This window comes from Microcaecilia unicolor, chromosome 3 (assembly GCF_901765095.1).
Source record: "Microcaecilia unicolor chromosome 3, aMicUni1.1, whole genome shotgun sequence".
In the NCBI taxonomy this organism is placed as follows: Eukaryota; Metazoa; Chordata; class Amphibia; order Gymnophiona; family Siphonopidae; genus Microcaecilia; species Microcaecilia unicolor.
Window position 1 is genome coordinate 28,659,641 of NC_044033.1, and position 19,424 is coordinate 28,679,064.

Sequence of the window (19,424 nt, forward strand, 5' to 3'; positions counted from 1 at the left end):
AAAGAAGACCTGACGATTCAAGTAAAAGATTTTAAAAAAGATATGGATCAATTGCAAGACTTTAAAATGACGGTGATAAAAGATAATTTGGCAATACATAGAAAAATTGAACAGATTGAGAATTTCAATAAAAGACTAAACCTTCGCGTTTTGAACTTTCCCAAAATTCCTGATAAGACGCCTATTGAGTTATTTAAAAAATATCTACAAGAAAATTTGAAAATGCCTCAAGAACTTATTCCTCCTATAAATAAAATTTATTATCTTCCGACAAGTTTAGGTGGAAAAGAAGGAAAAAAAGAAGGTTTGGATGGTATAGACTTTAACAATTTGTCTGAAATTCTAGAACAATCTATTGAAATAGTTCCGCAAAGAGCCACCCTTTTGGTTTCGTTGGTATTCGAACAAGACCTCAATGCAATATTAAAGTTATACTTTAAATTTTCAAAGGTTCCTTTTTATGGAACAAAAATATGGATATTTCCAGATGTTACTAAAGTAACCCAAGAACGTAGAAAATTATTCCTAGCATTGAAACAGGATGTTCTTAAATTGGGTGGTTCATTTTTGTTAGTATACCCTTGCAAATGTTTGGTCAGGTATAATGGGATAAAGTATGTATTTTATGACTCAGAACAGCTAAAATCCTTTCTGGATATGAAACAGCTTAATATAGAATTAGTTAAATGATATGTGACGAATTACACACTTAAACCGCATTTTTTTTTTTATATACTTGTGCTAATATACCTGTATAAAACTCCACTAAACAGTAACTCTCCCTTCAATTTGAGGTCTAAGGAAGCATGTATAATTTTTCCTTTGATTATTTTCTTTAACGTTTGTATTATGCTGTTTTTCTGTAACAAGTGATATGCTTGTAAGAAATTTGGAAATAAAGTGGTATTGCGTTAAAGTTCATTAGTGATAGAGTAATTTAAGCAGTCAGGTATAGATAGTTCGGTTTTGTCCAATTCTGACATGGGTTTTCTTGTTTGGTATTTAGGATGATGTATCATTGTGGTCTGCCTTTTTGAACAGGTTGGTTTTTAGTATTTTTCGGAATTTAGTTATGTCGTGTATTGTTTTTGTGGCTTTTGGTAGTGCATTCTACAGTCGTGTGCCTATGTAGGAGAAGCTGGATGCATATGTTGATTTATATTTTAGACCTTTGCAGCTGGGGTAGTGGAGATTCAGGAATGTACGTGCTGATCTTTTGGTGTTCCTGGTTGGTAAGTCTATGAGGTCTGACATGTAGACTGGAGCCTCACCGTGGATGATTTTATGAACCAAAGTGCAGATTTTGAACGTAATATGTTCTTTCAATGGGAGCCAGTGTAATTTTTCTCTTAGGGGTTTGGCGCTTTTGTATTTTGTTTTTCCAAATATGAGTCTGGCTGCTGTGTTTTGGGCAGTTTGGAGTTTCTTGATGATTTGTTCTTTACATCCGGCGTAGATTGCATTGCAGTAATCTAGTTAACTTAGCACCACTGATTGTACTAGGCTGCGGAAAATTTCCCTTGGGAAGAAAGGTTTTATTCTTTTGAGTTTCCACATTGAATGGAACACTTTCTTTGTTGTATTTTTCGCATGGCTTTCTAGTGTGAGATTTCGGTCTAGTATAACTCCTAGATTTTTCAGGCTATCTGAAACAGGAAGGGTAAAGTTTGGGGTGCTTATACTGGTGGGTTTGTTCGTGTTGTATTGTGATGAAAGGATGAGACATTGTGGTTTTTTTCTGCGTTGAGTTTTAGTTTGAAGCTCCGGCACGGTCTGTACAATGGCTTGCTTCAAATCTTCCAAAATGTCTTTTCTGGCAAGATCAGGCATGCTTTCGGAAAAAAAAATGAATTTTTCTTTTTCTAATATAAGCCTACACTTTTTCTCTAAACTTGACAAGTTTACAAACTATGTTAATACTTTTCATCAATCTGATCACAAAATGTTCATGAAAACAAAACAAAAAGACAATGGATATTATATTACCAAAAAAAGCTCAAAATTCAGTGAATAAGCAGAGTTGTTTGTTTTAAACATGAATAAATCCATCTTTTTTTTTTTTTTTTTTTTTTACAGTTTCAGGTAGCACAGAATAAAAGTGCAAAATCACCATATAGCAAGGGTTCTCAACCCAGTCCTTGGGACACACCCAGCCAGTCAGGTTTTCAGGATACCCACAATGAATATGCATGAGATAGATTTGCATATAATCAAGGCAGTGCAAGCAACTAGCTCATGCATATTCATTGTGGGTATCCTGAAAACCTGACTGGCTGGGTGTGTCCCAAGGACTGGGTTGAGAACCCCTGCCATAGAGTCATGAAATTTCACTAAAGTACCACAATAATGAGTTTTATTCATGTGAAATGTTGTTACAAATAAGCTAAGTTATGATTTAAATATACACGTAACTGATAATAGTATTTTCACTAAAAAGCAGTTGTGTTCACAATTTTCTGAGCATTACTGTACTGTGAAGAAGAAAAAAAAATGTTTTTGGCACATCTCCATCGAGTTTTTTTTATGCTAAAGGTTCTTAGCTCAACTTGGAGCTGTCAAGATTTACCTTGGAAAGCAGCAAGGTCCATCTATGAGCATCAAAAACCGTCTTCCATTTACATTCTCAAAAGAGCAATAATTACCAATATCCACAGAAGCTTCATTAATTGTATTGACATCTTTTTGTTAGATTTTGTTCTCTAGGACTATTTTCTAGGACTTTTTTTTACTACAATAGTACTTACAAAAAATGCCTTGTACAGAAAGTATATTACACTCAGAATTAGCAATAATATAATCATTAAGAATTAAGGGATCCTTTTACTAAGCGGCGGTAAAAAGACCATTAGTGTGCACTTATGTGGGGGGGGGGGGGGGGGGGGGGGGGGTTCCTGCATGCTAAGGCCATTTTTACTGCAGCCGTAAAATGTCTGATTTTTTTTATTTATTAATGGCCATGTGCTAATATTGCCATTAGCGAATGGCCATTTTTAAAAATTACCACGTGAGCACTTATCATCACCTATTTTGTAAGTGGTAAGGGCTCACGCAGTATTCCTGCATTAACCAGTTAGTACACGCTAATGTAAATGGCGCTGTTTAACACCGGGATGCCCACTCTCTGCCCCCTTCAATGAAAAAACATATTTTTTAATGCACGGTTAGCGTGCGTACATTTGACAGTTACTGCAGAACGCCTGAGGATGTCCCAGGGTACAATATTTTAAACTGCATTAGGCATGCATTAGCGTTAACGCAGCTTAGTAAAAGGGCCCCAAGGGGATCTTTTTACGCACTTGCAATTGGTGTTAACAGGTTGTTATTTACCATGGCTTCCATCAGCAATATGTGATTAACATATATTAACACACATTGTAGATTAATAAATAGATCCTTAATTTAGTAATATCTTAATCCTACAAAATTTTTTTTACCTCAGTATACTTATACCTAAGCGTGGTCACATGAGCGACTGCAAGGCATGGAGTCCTCACAGTGAAATGTCAAAAGGAAAATAAACAGGCCTGGTTCCTCACAGGCTTTTCACTCTCAATAAAGTCCCTTAAACATAATCCCGGAACCTTGTTCTTGACAGGTTCCACATTTCAATAAAGACTTTTCCCTCTTGGTACAGGGTTCCACATCTTGTCCCAGACACAGTCTTCACAGGGTAAATAAACAGTCACTTCTTCTTAGTCTCTTTAGCTAGGTTCCAAGTAATTTCTCCTACCTTTCTGTATGCGGTATCCTACCTTACTGGAACATTTTCTTCACATAAACTTAAGGCAACAATGTTCAATGAAGGCCACAACACTTCCTCAGGCCTTCCTCAGACTCTGCAGCCAACGGGACACGCTGGAATGATCCTTACCCTCAGGAACTTCCCTTCCAGAAACCTCTTGCCTCAGGGTATCACTATGGAAAGCTTCTTGTTTCGGGACCTCTCTCTCACTGACTCATGGGCCGATGGCACGGAGCTATAAGGCCCTTTCATCAAAGCTAATAGCATGCAAATTTATATGCGCCCAAGGCACAACCCTCCTGCAGAAGTTGTTTGACAGGTCCGGGCTGTCAAAAACTTGGACATGTAAAACAGCAGAAGAGGTTTGACAGGTCTGGGATTTTCTCCCGGACCTGTCAAACCTAAACCCGCTCCCTCCCACCCCCCCAAACACAAGACTTGGAGGTCTGGTGGACTTCCGGGCCCCTCCCCCCAAAGCACAAAAACCCTGGTGGTCCAGTGGGACCGCTAGCTTCCTACTACCACCGCCCCACATCGAACAAAAACAAACTGGTGGTCCAGTGGGACAGCTATCCATCTGCCCCCCTCCACCCCCGGCGACATACCTCTCCGTAGTGGTGGTAGTAGTTGGAGGAGGGAGGGACTTGCAAACCCTCCCTCCTCTTCGGGGGACTTCTCAAAATAGTGGTGTTACGCCCTGCCCGGTGTATCCTGGGATGCGCTTGGCGGGGCTTTACTTCCATATATGAGTTAAGCCCTGCGCATCCCAGGATGCAACGGACAGGGCAGGACATTGCCATTTTGGGAAGGCGCCCGAAGAGGAGGGAGGGAGTGCTAGTCCCTCCCTCCTCCAACTACTACCATCACTACGGAGAGGTAGGCCGCCGGGTGTGGAGGGGGCAGATAGATAGTGGTCCCCCTGGACCATCAGAGTGTTTTTGTGTGATGTGGGGGGGGGGGGGGAGGGGGGAAGCTAGCAGTCCCACTGGACCACCAGGGCTTTTGTGCTTGGGGGGGGGGGGGGGGGGCAGGTTTGACAGGTCTGGGAGGAAATCCCAGACCTGTCAAACCTCTTCAGTGGGCATCCCTCCTTCCTTCCTTGCTAGCAAACCCTAACGCCAGCAAAGCTGGCATAAGGTTTACAGCGGTTGCAGCGCCATTGTTTGGCACGCTGCCCGCTGATCATGAGGGATGAATGCGTGAGACCCTTGTTTGCATGCATTTGCACTATTACACGCACTCACCAGCTCTGATCGTCGGGTGGGAGCAAACACAGGTGCTAGTATGGCGCTACTGGCCTCTAGCGCCAGTATTTGCTTTTAATCATCGGCCCATCAGGGCATTTAACATCCTCCTGGCCTGAGTCACGCCCCTCTGACAGCCTTAGTCTCAGCAGATTAGCACTACCTGTAACTTCAGTGAGGGAGTGTTTCTAGGGACGCCTGTTACTATGTCACTCACTCCCTCACAGACAACAGATACCAACTGTTCACTCGAGAAGAAAAGTTGGTTAACATAACAAGTAGTAAATTTGTTACATAAACTGGAGGAACCCCAAAATAGATCTTATAAATGTAACAGGAGATCTTGAATATAACCCCATCTCTAACAGGCAGCCAATGAAGAGACCTGGAGTAACATGCTCAAATCCTGACATTCCATAAATCATTCTTGCTGCTGTGTTCTGATGACGTTGTATCTTCCTCTGCCTATTTATATTTAGCAAATGTCACTTGGAAGCTCACAGAAACAGAACAATCTAAAATTTAAGGTTAACACACATAATTCCTGATCCCTTCCCTGTCACCTCTGAAAAGATAACCATCCATGCTCTGAAATCCACTTTCTGAAGGAATAGTGGAGTAAAACACCCAGAAGCATTTAAATCAGAGGAATATACATGCATAAAAGATGGAAAACATAGCAACTATTTTTATGCATGTCAAACAGGTAGGGAGTAAAACTGGTACTTATCAGTGAATCTTATAAATTATGCACATAAGTGCCAATTCTTAAAGACACAAAAGTTACTGTTACTGCTGCATTGGAGCACATGGAACATTGTGTGTCAGTGTTTCGGGAGATAAGTTTGTAAAGAAGCATAGGTGCATATGATACTGTTATAAAATACTAGATTAATTTGGTAAAAGCAGTTAGCTTACCAGGGTTTAAAAAAGGCTTGGATAATTTCCTATAGGAAAGTCCATAAACCATTATTAAGATGAACTTGGGAAAATCCACAGCTTATTTCTAGGATAAGCAGCATAAAATCTGTTTTAATGTCCTGGGATCTTGCCAGGTACTTGTGACCTGGATTGGCCATGAGCTTGATGGACCTTCAGTTTGTCCCAGTATGGCAACGCTTATGTTCTTACGGTAAAGGGATCAGCTTATGTGCTGGCCATTATAAAACAGGCATATTGTACCTGCCTGTGAACCTTCACAGCCTAGGTACCCTGTTCCAAAATTATCCTCTCTACAGGCAGCACAATTTACATCCTGCATCAGGCTATTTATTTTTTGTTACATTTGTACCCCGCGCTTTCCCACTCATGGCAGGCTCAATGCGGCTTACATGGGGCAATGGAGGGTTAAGTGACTTGCCCAGAGTCACAAGGAGCTGCCTGTGCCTGAAGTGGGAATCGAACTCAGTTCCTCAGTTCCCCAGGACCAAAGTCCACCACCTGAACCACTAGGCCACTCCTCCACTGTTGCTACTATTTGAGATTCTACATGGAATGTTGCTATTCCATTAGCAACATTCCATGTAGAAGTCGGCCCTTGCAGATCACCAATGTGGCCGCGCAGGCTTCTGCTTCTGTGAGTCTGACGTCCTGCACGTACGTGCGGGACATCACACTCACAGAAACAGAAGCCTGCGCAGCCTTCTACATGGAATGTTGCTAGTGGAATAGCAACATTCCATGCAGAATCTCCAATAGTAGCAACATTCCATGTAGAATGTCCAATAGTAGCAACATTCCATGTAGATTGTCCAATAGTATCTATTTTATTTTTGTTACATTTGTACCCTGCGCTTTCCCACTCATGGCAGGCTCAATGTGGCTTACATGGAGCAATGGAGGGTTAAGTGACTTGCCCAGAGTCAGAAGGAGCTGCCTGTGCCTGAAGTGGGAATTGAACTCAGTTCCTCAGTTCCCCAGGACCAAAGTCCACCACCCTAACCACTAGGCCACTCCTCCACTGTTGCTACTATTTGAGATTCTACATGGAATATTGCTATTCCAACATTCCATGTAGAAGTCAGCCCTTGCAGATCACCAGTGTGGCCGCGTAGGCTTCTGCTTCTGTGAGTCTGACGTCCTGCACGTCAGACTCACAGAAACAGAGGCCTGCGCAGCCTTCTACATGGAATGTTGCTAGTGGAATAGCAACATTCCATGTAGAATGTCCAATAGTAGCAACATTCCATGTAGAATGTCCAATAGTATCTATTTTATTTTTGTTACATTTTTACCCTGCGCTTTCCCACTCATGGCAGGCTCAATGCGGCTTACATGGAGCAATGGAGGGTTAAGTGACTTGCCCAGAGTCACAAGGAGCTGCCTGTGCCTGAAGTGGGAATCAAACTCAATTCCTCAGTTCCCCAGGACCAAAGTCCACCACCCTAACCACTAGGCCACCAAGCAACATCTGATGTTTTCACTCTTTCTAAAGAGCGTGTTGCTCATTGGTAATAACCAACTCTCCAAGTCCAATTCCAAGAGCTCCTATATGCATACATGCGCTCTTGACAGTTATTGATTTTCATGGATGTCATTCATTAACTGTTTAAAAAAATATTTAAACATTTCAGTTAAATCTGAGACTATACCAAAATTATGAGGCATTCAAAATGCAAAATCTGAATCATACCTTAAATGACTGAACCACAGATTCAGTAACAAGAGAGAATACATCGAAGTAAAGATAATTGCAGCACTTCAGAAACAGAGCACAGTGATCTCCCGCCATATCCATGTCTACCAGCTTTGCTTTTTCCTTCACTTCGTAAATTAACTGCCAGTTCTGTATGCCACATGACCCAATGGAAGTCTTCATAAGCTACACGGAAAATAATAATGTACATATGAAAAAGTCTGGCCACAAATTTGGCATAGATATTTGTGTAGGAGTGGAACGCCGGATACTACTCGAATACTACTGACCAACAGAACAACCTCATGTTTTATGCATACTGATGGACTCATACTTATGCATACTACCTCTGCTTTTGCCTTTTGGCTATACTTAATGAATGTACTGGACATTTGTGCCTTACCCAGTTTGCTGCTTACTAATGTAAGACAGAATGCAGGGCCATTAGATATACAGTTTGTAACAGTAGTAGCAAGGCTTATACAAAACCAGCTTGCACGTAGGCGTCATGTGAATAGATAACCTTGGAGGGTGTAAACACCCCCACCCTGCATCTCTGAGCCTAACGAACCTTATCTCCTGTGCTAGAAAGGAGCATTGTGTGTGTAGAAGAAGATGCTAAGTTTCGTTTCCCTTGCCAGTATCATTTCAGTATTATGACGTGTGTATGTACTGTGAACTACAAATGTGTACTGTGAGAACTACAAAAGTTCACTGTGCATGTCCACTGTGATGTATAAGGGGCCTAATGCGCAGGCCCAGCAGGGAAGTATAAATGTAAGTGTCAGATGATTTATGACACACAGTATCCTGAGAGAACTCAGTGCTGTTCATTGCTAGCAATAAAGTTGCATTGCTTTGGAACCAATTTGGCCTTTTGTCTCCTGATTTACGAGCCTGTTTCATTTGTATTTAGAAGATCTAAAAAAAAAAAAAAAACCCCATACAAGATCTTAACATATGGATCAACATAAATTTCGACAGTAAAAAAAAAGCGCAGAAAAAAGTCCTCACAGAAAAATTTAAGCCTATAATAAAGAAAAGGCTCAAGGTGCTCAAGTGATCTTTAGTCTATAGATATTTGTATTACAGACTTGTATAGTCAAAGAAATACAGCAATCAGATGGTTCACTGCATGAATACAACAACCAAACTTGCTTTCAAGAATTTCTCTCCTTTTTGAGGCCTCTGCTTGCCCTTAAAAGAGGGGGTAAAAAAAGAGGGGTATTATAAAACCAATGGTTAAAAAAGGAACGCTGCACTCACTTGTACAATATTACAACCACTGTTATCATCTCCTCCAATTAGTGTATCTGGATTTAAAAAAGGTTTGGACAAATTCCTGGAGGAAAAGTCCATAGTCTGCTATTGAGACAGACATGGGAAGCCTTGGGATCTGTAGTAGGGAGTGTTGCCACGATTTGGGTTTCTGCCCAGTACTTGTGACCTGGCTTGGCCACTGTTTGGAAAACAGGATACTGGGCTAGATGGACCATTGGTCTGACCCAGTATGGCTACTCTTATGTTCTTATGTAGAATGCTATCAGATGTATATTGAGTTGCATTTTTAGGTGAGCCCGTTTATGCCTGTCATTGATTCGGTATAAACGGGCATGCTTTCCCTTTGGGTGCACTGATGTGGGCTTGCATTAGTATTCTATAATGGAATCAGGGTAACCTATAAGATGCAAGCATTGATGAGGACATAACCATGCTCCACCCACAGGTACCAGAGGAAGTGGTAACGGTGGACAGCATATCTAGGTTTAAAAAAATGTTTGGACAAGTTCCTGGAGGAAAAGTCTACAGTCTGTTATTGAGATGGATAAGGGAGAAGCCACTGCTTGCCCCAGGACTGGTAGCATGAATGCCCATCTTCAAATCCTTGCTCAAAGCCCACCTCTTCAATGTCGCCTTCGGCACCTAACCACTACACCTTTATTCAGGAAATCTTGACTGCCCCAACTTGACATTTCGTCCTTTAGATTGTAAGCTCCTTTGAGCAGGGACTGTCCTTCTTTGTTAAACTGTACAGCGCTGCGTAACCCTAGTAGCGCTCTAGAAATGTTAAGTAGTAGTAGTAGTAATTAAGTTTCTGCTAGGTACTTGTGACCTGGATTGTCCACTGCTGGAAGCAGGATACTGGGCTAGATGGACCAGTATGGCTATTCCTATGTTCTTATATCCCCTGTTAAAAAGTGTTTTATAGTTTCAGATGTTGTATTTGTTGCATTTGTAACAGTTCTATATACCCCTCTGCAGGTGCGTACTAAGGCAATTATGTGCTACCTTACACAAAACAGCACATAGTGCATTAGTGCACATTACTGCCAGTACAGGCACCTTTTGTGCGTGCAAGGTGCACATAGCTGCTGGTGCACCATTTCTAGAATTGCTTTCTTGTGTGGCACGAACAAACTGATAACGACAAAGAGAGTCCAAATCTCCCGTAAAAAATACCAAAAAACAACAAGAACGGAAGATGTACAGAAAGACCAAACTAAAATCACAGGTGTAAAAAAGCCAAATTCCTTTATTAAGACCCTACACGGTCCGTGTTTCGGCCAAAGAGGCCTTCTTCAGGGGTCTATGGATTGGCATATATAGATATTCTTCCAAAGGTTCACACAAATTAAGACAAATTTAGAAAAGGAGCGATATCCTATAGGCAATCAAAGTTCTAGGCTGGTTAAAAGAAATGGCCCAATTCTGACTTCCATAACGCTGCGTTTTCCTCCTAGTGCGCGCCCCCCGAGCTGCAGCTCTCTCTTCTCTCTCTCCTTCCCTAGCTGCTAGCGAGAGAGCAGAGCACCAGTGGCTGCTAGCAGCTAGGGAAGGAGAGAGAGAAGAGAGAGCTGCAGCTCGGGGGGCGCGCACTAGGAGGAAAACGCAGCGTTATGGAAGTCAGAATTGGGCCATTTCTTTTAACCAGCCTAGAACTTTGATTGCCTATAGGATATCGCTCCTTTTCTAAATTTGTCTTAATTTGTGTGAACCTTTGGAAGAATATCTATATATGCCAATCCATAGACCCCTGAAGAAGGCCTCTTTGGCCGAAACACGGACCGTGTAGGGTCTTAATAAAGGAATTTGGCTTTTTTACACCTGTGATTTTAGTTTGGTCTTTCTGTACAACGAACAAACTGATAGTCATATTGCTATCAGTATCACTACAGTAAAGCACGGTGGTGGTGGCATTAAATTGTGCAGATATTTGAAGCAGTGGGGACAGGGATGACTGTGAAGATCAAGAAAAACACGAATGGTGCACAGTACAGTCAATTCTGGAGAAAAATCTGTTCCAGTCTACCTTTGAATTGGAATGGGAAGAAGGCTCACTTTTCAGCAAGGCAATGATGCTAAGCACAAAGCAAAAGCAACAAAAGAGTGGCACAGCAAAGAAAGTAAATATCTTTTGAGTGGTGCAGAGACAATCCTGAGCCAACCTAAAAGAGTTTGAGCTTTGAAAAACAAAGAGTAAAAACTTCACCATCATGCTGTGCAAGTTTGGCAGACACTTATTATAAATGACTCAAGGCTTTTACTGCTGCAAAAGGGGCTTCCATGAAGTACTGAATCAGGGGTGAGCTCGAGACCTCATTACTTTTAATATTTTTCTAATTGCTCTTTAACACTGAAAGTTGTATGTTGTGTATAACGGTGAAACAAATTCCTACTTTAATGCATTTTAAATTTTACCCTTTTTTACACAGCAGAAAAATGCATGAGAGTTTGAACAATTTTGCAAAGCACTGCATACATCAGCCTTCATGAATATACTAAATCATGGCAATGTACAATAAAAATATCATCAATTTCCTATGCTAACTCCCCCACCCAAATAAAATAAAACAAAACAAAACAACCACACAATAGAGTAAATAAAAATAGCATAAGTACTCATATAAAGTCAGGAGGCATGCTTTACAGTACCTGATATTAACATAATGTACACTCTTCAACCTAATAACTAAGGGGCCTGTTTACTATAATGTGGTAAAGGTTTGCTCTTTACTGCACTTTAACTGAAAGAATTAATGAACAGTATGTGCAAAAGCTCCCCTGCAGTTTCCGCACAGAAAAGTTCTTTATCACACTCGGCTTTGTTTTTTGTTTGCAATTAGCATGAAAACACTTAGGGCCTGCTCTCGCGTGCCAATCCAGAACTACCGCCCAGCTACTGCAGGAGCTCGGCGGTAGTTCCCACCCTCAGCGCCCGCCATTTCCGGTGCTACAAAAGCATTTTCTATTTTTTGTAGCACCAGTGCTTACCCAGCAGTAGTCGGGCAGCGCCAAACACTGCCCGGTTACCGCTGGGTTAGCGCGGGAGCCCTTACCGCCAGTTCAATGGGTGGCGGTAAGTGCTCCACCCTGAAATGGCCGCGTGGCAAGTGGTTCACTTACTGCATGGCCATTTCTTTTTGAGAACAAAATACAGCCTTTTACCCGCTGCAGTAAAAAGGGGACTCGGTGTGCTCAAAAACACGCGATGATGCTAGCACAGGCTCCCTTTTATCGCAGCTTAGCAAAAGAACCCCTTAATTTTGATAAGTTAGCAAGCACACCTGCACTACCTTCACAAGTGACAGTGCACAGTAAATACCATGTAGTACATGCCCATTCTCTATCTATAACCTGCTCAGTTCCCACCTCCTAACATGGCATGCAGTTACCCCCAAGTTCTATATATGGTGACTAAAGTTGCACGCGTAAATTTGGCAATGCGGCCAAATTGTGCCCGCAGCCCATTTAATAGCCAATCAGCGCCGATAACTGGCCAATAACGAGCAATTACCGGCACTAATTAGAATTTATGGAGGTAACTTTCTAAGTGTATTCTGTAGGTTATCAATAGAAATCAAACAAAATAAAACATGGAAAAGAAAATAAGATGATACCTTTTTTATTGGACATAACTTAATACATTTCTTGATTAGCTTTCGAAGGTTGCCCTTCTTCGTCAGATCGGAAATAAGCAAATGTGCTAGCTGACAGTGTATATAAGTGAAAACATTCAAGCATTACTATGACAGTCTGACAGGGTGGGAGGATGGGGGTGGGTCGGAGGTATGCATGGGGACATCAAAGCATATCATTGATATTCTAACAGGATGGGTGTGGATAGGTGAGGGGTGGGGTGTGCTTTGATGTCCCCATGCATACCTCCTACCCACCCCCATCCTCCCACCCTGTCAGACTGTCATAGTAATGCTTGAATGTTTTCACTTATATACACTGTCAGCTAGCACATTTGCTTATTTCCGATCTGACGAAGAAGGGCAACCTTCGAAAGCTAATCAAGAAATGTAGTAAGTTATGTCCAATAAAAAAGGTATCATCTTATTTTCTTTTCCATGTTTTATTTTGTTTGATTTCTATTGATAACCTTAAGAGTGGACTAACACGGCTACCACACTCCTCTACTTAAGTGTATTCTGTAAAGTGGTGCACGGAAATTCTACAACACGGATCTCAAAAGAGGGCGTGGCCATGGGCATTCTTAGAAACTACGCGCACTGTTATGGAATACACCCGATCCATGCCTAAGTTTAGCGCAGGCGTTTACACTTGGTTTTAGTTGGCATAAATGCTTGTGCCTAAATTTATTCACGGGTCCAGGGCTCACTCGCTCCTGGTTGCTGTACTTGCTGAAACATGACTGTGTTAGGTCAATAAAGTTAATAATCAGAGTGTGGCTCCAGTGGCTGTCTCTGCTTTTTGCTGTTGGTGGTCCCCCAGGACAGATTTGAGAATCACCTAGCTGAAGGATCAGGCACATGGGAAAGTTCTCTAGGAACTTTTTTTTTTTGTTAAATGTTTAAGGTTTTTAATTCACGGAGCTGAAAAAGCAGCTCTTGTGCTCGTTTAAATACTTAGGGCCTCTTTTACTAAACTGCGCTAATGATTTATGCACGGCAAATGCACCGTAGCCCATTCCCGCACCAGGAATCTCTAGCTCAGTTTAATAAAAAAGGCCTTTAGTGTTGGTATTGTTTTTTGTGTCATTTGCAACAGCTGCAGTGGGTATTAAGAGATATGTATTATACTCTATAAAGAATATAGTAGCAATTAATGTTAATATTTTTATTATTTGTACATATTTAAGGACTTTTAAATATTTTTAAATGATGGAGATTTGGGGTATTACAATATTCTCCTCATTTGGTAATTCAATAAGGGTATTACTCCTTGTGGGGAAGAGTTCAGGAGTCCAGAATGTTTCCCACTGAAAATTTCTGTTTCTGTTTCTTTGCTTTGTTTTCTATTGTAGACTTTTCTGTTTATGGATATAGTACTTTGCATCTTTTCAGTGGGTGAAATGCTTTGTTATGCCAAACGTCATGTGAATTTTTAGCATTGTTTTTATTTTGCCATATCCTGCCGTGTATATAAATTCTGTTTAATTCATCGAAGTCTGTACTTATGAATAGGAACCCCTGATAGAGACAATTCACTGAATCAAGTTTTTATCTATTCACTGCTGCATTCCCATAGCATTTCTTTGTGCATCCATCTGGTTGCAATAAATCTGAATTGTTGAAATTAATATAACATTGGCTAAAGCAAGAAGAAAGTTTCAAGATTTAAAAAATATAATGACCTTGTACTGTGTGGACTCGCCCCATGTGGTCAGAATGTACAGTTTCTCATTCTTGTGCTCCACGTGGTAAATGACCCCCGGAATCCGCTGTTGTACAAGGATGGGTGGATCAAAAGGACAGCTGCAATCAACCAACCACACCTCTGATGTGCTTTTACTATTACAGTTGATAGTTAAGAAGTGCTTGTCCTTTGTACGGTATACATCCACAAAGAATCTATCAGGAACAAAACAATACAAAACCACACGACATTTGAGGTTTTTGCATGCTTAAATCAAAACAACTCCTTCCCCTCATAAAGTACAGGTTTTTCATTTTTTTGAACCGTTCACTTTGACTGCCAATCCAAAAGGTTAGAGGCACCTTCCCATCCCAGAAACCACTGTTCCCTCTAAGTTGAGTAGGAATCCTTCACTTACAGTCCAACCAGTGGGGTTGCTGTTTTTTTTTATCACATTTTCAATAGCAAGAGACAGGACTCCATGGAACCTGTCTGTCTCTAGAGATTGAAAATACAATATTGATGCACCATCCCCCAGTGGCAGCAACGCAGTTATGGGCCGATGATCAGAAGCAAATGCAGGCGCTAAAGGCTGTTAGCCCTATACTAGCGCCTGCGTTTGCTACCTTCCCATGATCCGAGCCCCCGAGTGTGTGAAACAATGCACTTGCGGCCTCTGAACACAGCTATTATGCAAATGCATGCAAAACAGGGCTCTTAGCGCAAGTAGCATGCAAATGCATGCTAAATGTATTCCTTCCCAATGATCAGTGAGCAGCGCGCCAAACATTGGCCCACTGTCCGCGGCAAACCCTATGCCAGCTCTGGCATTAGGGTTTGCAGACCATTAGGGAGGAATGGTGAGCTCTGTCCAGTATGAATTTGCATGCTAGCAGGCACCCCCATTCCCAAATGCAGCAGCAGCCCCCCCCTGCAAGAGCAGGAACCCTTGACCAGAACCCCCCCCCCCCCCCCCAGCAACACGGGGGTTGGAGATCCAGTCGACTTCCAGTCCCCCTGACACAAGTTCAGGGGGTGCTGGAGATCCAGTGACTCCCCCCCAACATGGTGGTCTAGCGCACTTCAACATAAACCCCCTACCTTCATTGGAGGAGGGAGGAGGCCTCCCTCCTCTTCCATTGGTGCCGCCAGCCCTGGGATGCATTGGGCGGGGCTTCACACCATATAAGGGAGACCCCTTGTATGGTGTGAAGCCCCGCCTAGCGCATCCCAGGAAGCACTGGGCAGGGCACCGCCATTTTCAAGGCAGCGCCGATGTTAGAGGAGGGAAGCCACCTCCCTTCTCCAACGAAGATAAGGGGTGGGAAGAGGGCCAATAGATGACCAAGTTGGGGGGGGGGGGGGGGGAGTGGGCCACCAGAGCTCTATCTGAGGGAATGCTAGGGGGGCTGGAGACCCACCAGATCTTCAGCCCCCCTCGAACTTGTGTTGGGGGGGGGGGTTGGAGGTCCGCTGGACCTCCAGCCCCCATGTCGCTTGGCTCAGGGTGGGGGTACTACGCCACCAGGGCCATGCTGTTTGGGGTCTCATGGTCCCATGGACCTCCAAGCCCCTGTGTTTGACAGGTCTAGGTTTTTGACAGCCCAGATCTGTCAAACAAGTGTGGGAGGAGCACTTTACCCTATGATCAGAGATGACAGCGCATATAAATTTGCATGCTATTATCTCTGATCATGGGGCGGTAAAGCCCCGTGCTGTTCCAGTGCTATTTTTAGACCGCTGTTTGGACCAGCGCGGGGCTTTCGATCATCTGCCCATTAGAGGGCTCTTGCTCAGCTTAGAGAGAACAGTAAAACATTTATCAACTGATGCAAAAAACAGGCAGTACTGTGTCTATTTAAACACCACTTGCACCATCTGCAGTTCTGGGTGGGCTACAACTAACACTCATAAGCCATTTGTAGCTTCCTTTGGAACATATAATACATAGGCCAAATTTTAACAGCAGGTGCTGTGTGAAGGCTAGGATTCCTTCCCTCAGGGGTTGTGAACATTGCATCTGCAACACCTATAATGAGAAACTCATGCCTCCTGCTTAGCAGTATGCAACGCTGCCTCTCTGTCATCAAACTGGCCCCTTTTTTTCATTTTCCTAGATACATGAAATATATTAGGCTTTGTGTCTAACATAAAGTGGTCAATTTTCAGGTAGCCAATGAGCATGCAAGATAACTGGATATCTTTTATGGGGCTTTTCTGCCACATCTAACTTGCTAGGGTTTTTTTTTGGTGAAAATATCCCTAAATCTAGCAGGACAAAATTTGACCAGCTGGACTTAACTATATTAGAGGGGTAGTTACTACTATGTGTTGAAAGAACAACACAGGACCGTTGCTATTTAACAAGAGCTAAATCAAACTCATATGAGTTATTTGCCTTCAATGCAAGTTAACTTACCACAACATAACCTAAATAATGAGATGCAAATACATGCAAAGCGCCTTGTTATTATGCAAATAGATTAAACACAGCTTTTTTTTTTTTTTTACTTTGTAAGCAAGCTGTGGTATTTGTGGAAAGATAACACTAGCTCAAAGCTGGCATTATCTTTCCTCCCCTGGATCATCAGGCAACCAACCCGTGGCATGATGCTCCAATTTCTTCAAAGGGGCCGGTGCCAGTATCCTAAACCCCCACCCTCTTTGACACCTACCAGGTGTTTCCTTGGCTTGTGGGCAGGTAGGACAATTCTGTCATTTCGGCCTGCTAGTAGTCAGGTGGCTACGTAAGGACGCAAACAACTTATCTGCCAACCTTAGAAGTACTACCATGCCATTTTGAACCTGGATGCGTTCAGGGTGATTGAATAAATGTATTCCACCACCAGCCCCTTTAAGACATAGCTGTGGGAGTTACTAACCAGCAGTGCATGCAGGTAAGTGACGTCTGTGATACTTACTGCTGTAGTAAAAATGTATTATTTTATCACAGCTTAGTAACCACCTTCCCCCTTAGACGGTTAAGGCTGAAAATCTGCACTAATCAGTGGTGGAATCCCATCCTCTTTCCCACTGAGTGCCAAGACCCCCACCTACATATGATGCCACATATCATCCGAATGATAAATACCTTCCCCCTCTTCCTGTACCCAATTTCAAACATAAAATGCTGGATACTAAGCAGTAAAAAACAAGACTAAGTCTTCCTACTCACTTGCTTTCTTAGGGTTTTTCAATATCTTTTCTATAGGGAAGGCACTCTGAAATTGGGTAAAAAAATAGCAGGGAGGCAAGTCAGGATCTGGGGGACTTTTCTTCTGTATTAGTGGTTCAAGAATTGTTGGCTGAACAGATTTAGGCCTGCTTTTGCAGCATTTACATTTGTCAAGTCTCAATTAGCCAGTTAAGCATTGAATATTGTGATAATCATCTAAATTTTAACCCATTCCTGACACACCAATGAATCTATCTCCCCTTTTTGATGGGGCAAATTTGTGCACACAGTGATCTTGGGTGCCTAGAATTAGCTAGTCTAAAGGGAAGATTTTAAACCTGGTTGACTTAGAGGAGTCCTTTTACTAAGATGTGGTAAGAAATGGCCTTAGTGCGCCCTTATACGGGTCTTTCCAGTGCGCTAAGGCCATTTTTACCACAGCCGTGTAAAAGGGTAGTTTCCATTTTTTCAATATATAGCCATGTGCTAATGTTAACATTAGCGAATGCCCATTTATAAAAATTACTGTGGGAGCCCTTACCACCCCCTATTTAGGAGTAAGGGCTCCCTTGTTAATTGTGCACTAACCAGTTAGCGTATGGTAACGTAGATCAGCTAACTGGTTAGCGCAGGAATGCCCACTCTCCACCCCTGACACACCCCCTCAAAAAAAATACAAGAAAAAACAGTTACTACATACATGCCAAAACTAGCATTGTACCGTGTCCTGTGTAAAGCTATTTTTGCTGCATTAAGTGCATGTTAGTGCTTTCCGTAGTTTAGTAAAAGCAACTCTTAACCAGCTGCCAAGTAAGCCAGTAAATCAGTGGTGTAGCAATGTGGGGCCACAGGGGCCTGGGCCCCCTCAAATGTCCTCTGGACCCCTGGTTTTGCTGGTGGGGGTTCCCGACCCCCGCCAGCTGAAGCCTTGTCCAACGCCGGTCTCCAGTGCCACCGCGTTGCCTTCTCTGCTCTTTCTTCCCTTCTCATGTCCTGCACGCTCGTTTTGGTGAAACTGAGCAGTTTCATTAAAAGGAGCATACAGGATGTGAGGGGGAAGAGAGCGAAGGCAGGCAACGTGGTGGCGCTGGAGACCGGCACTGGAGAAGGCTTCAGCTGGCGGGGGGTTGGGGACCCCCGCCAGCCAACGTATTGCTGCAGCAGTGGGTGGGGTGCGGCAGCAGACCAAAATTGCCCCCCACCTTGGGCTCTGGCCACAACCCTGCAGTAAATCTTTATAAAGATCATATTACAATTCTAAATGTAAAATAAATCATTGCAATTTTATATAAATCAGTATTATTACCTTGGGTCTTGCTCTGTGTAAACAATTTTGGTATATTTTTCTTTACTGAAGTCAGACAAAAAAACATGACGACACTGAAGATTCTTCTGAGTTGTGTAACACAAAACATCAGCTGTAGCCCACTCTGAAAACAGGAAAGGGCTGGTGAATAGTAAGATCAGCATGACCTTTCCAAATTCAAGCGGAGGTTATACTAATCTCTATAAGTTTTGTGTCATTTGAGGTCCAGGAAATAGTCAGTAGAAACACCAGTTAAAAGTGCAATATTTATTCAGTACTACTACCATGAACAGACCTGGACTATTACTGCCCTTGGATAAGATGAAGGATAAGAATTTTGTACTATTTCAATCCTGTTCACAGAACTGCAATCTTGTGTACTTCTTACCAAAACTAAAAACATCTGGTATAACACATTGCACTTCAGGCAGCTTCTCAAGTTTCACCACCACACAGGTCGACTCTTCACAGGTGGAGCTTCTAAAACTGGCAGCCAAATATTTCTCGTTTGGGGATATTCTAATGCGCTGAACAGTGGCATTTGGAAAACAAAGTCCTTCTGGGCAGAGTAAAAGCTCAGCATTTTCCTGTCCTGGAACTAAATTAAGCAAAATCACAATAAAATAAAAACTATAAAAACTAAGCAGCACATTGCTCACAGCGAATTAGAGTACTTAAAAATAACAGCGTCTGGTGGAACCTTATAAAGATTTATTTTA

At 42.4% G+C, this 19,424-nt stretch overlaps 1 protein-coding gene across 1 annotated transcript in view; it reads right to left on the minus strand.

Annotated features, from left to right (window-relative positions):
• Positions 1-19,424, minus strand: part of PREPL (prolyl endopeptidase like) — a 98,219-nt gene that overhangs the window by 43,644 nt on the left and 35,151 nt on the right. Inside the window, exons 4-7 of the mRNA XM_030195804.1 lie at positions 19,094-19,303; positions 18,706-18,829; positions 14,223-14,439; positions 7,619-7,807 (exon numbers count right to left, since the gene is read on the minus strand). Of these exons, the coding sequence (XP_030051664.1) occupies positions 7,619-7,807; positions 14,223-14,439; positions 18,706-18,829; positions 19,094-19,303 (740 nt within the window). The remainder of the gene's footprint in view (positions 1-7,618; positions 7,808-14,222; positions 14,440-18,705; positions 18,830-19,093; positions 19,304-19,424) is intronic.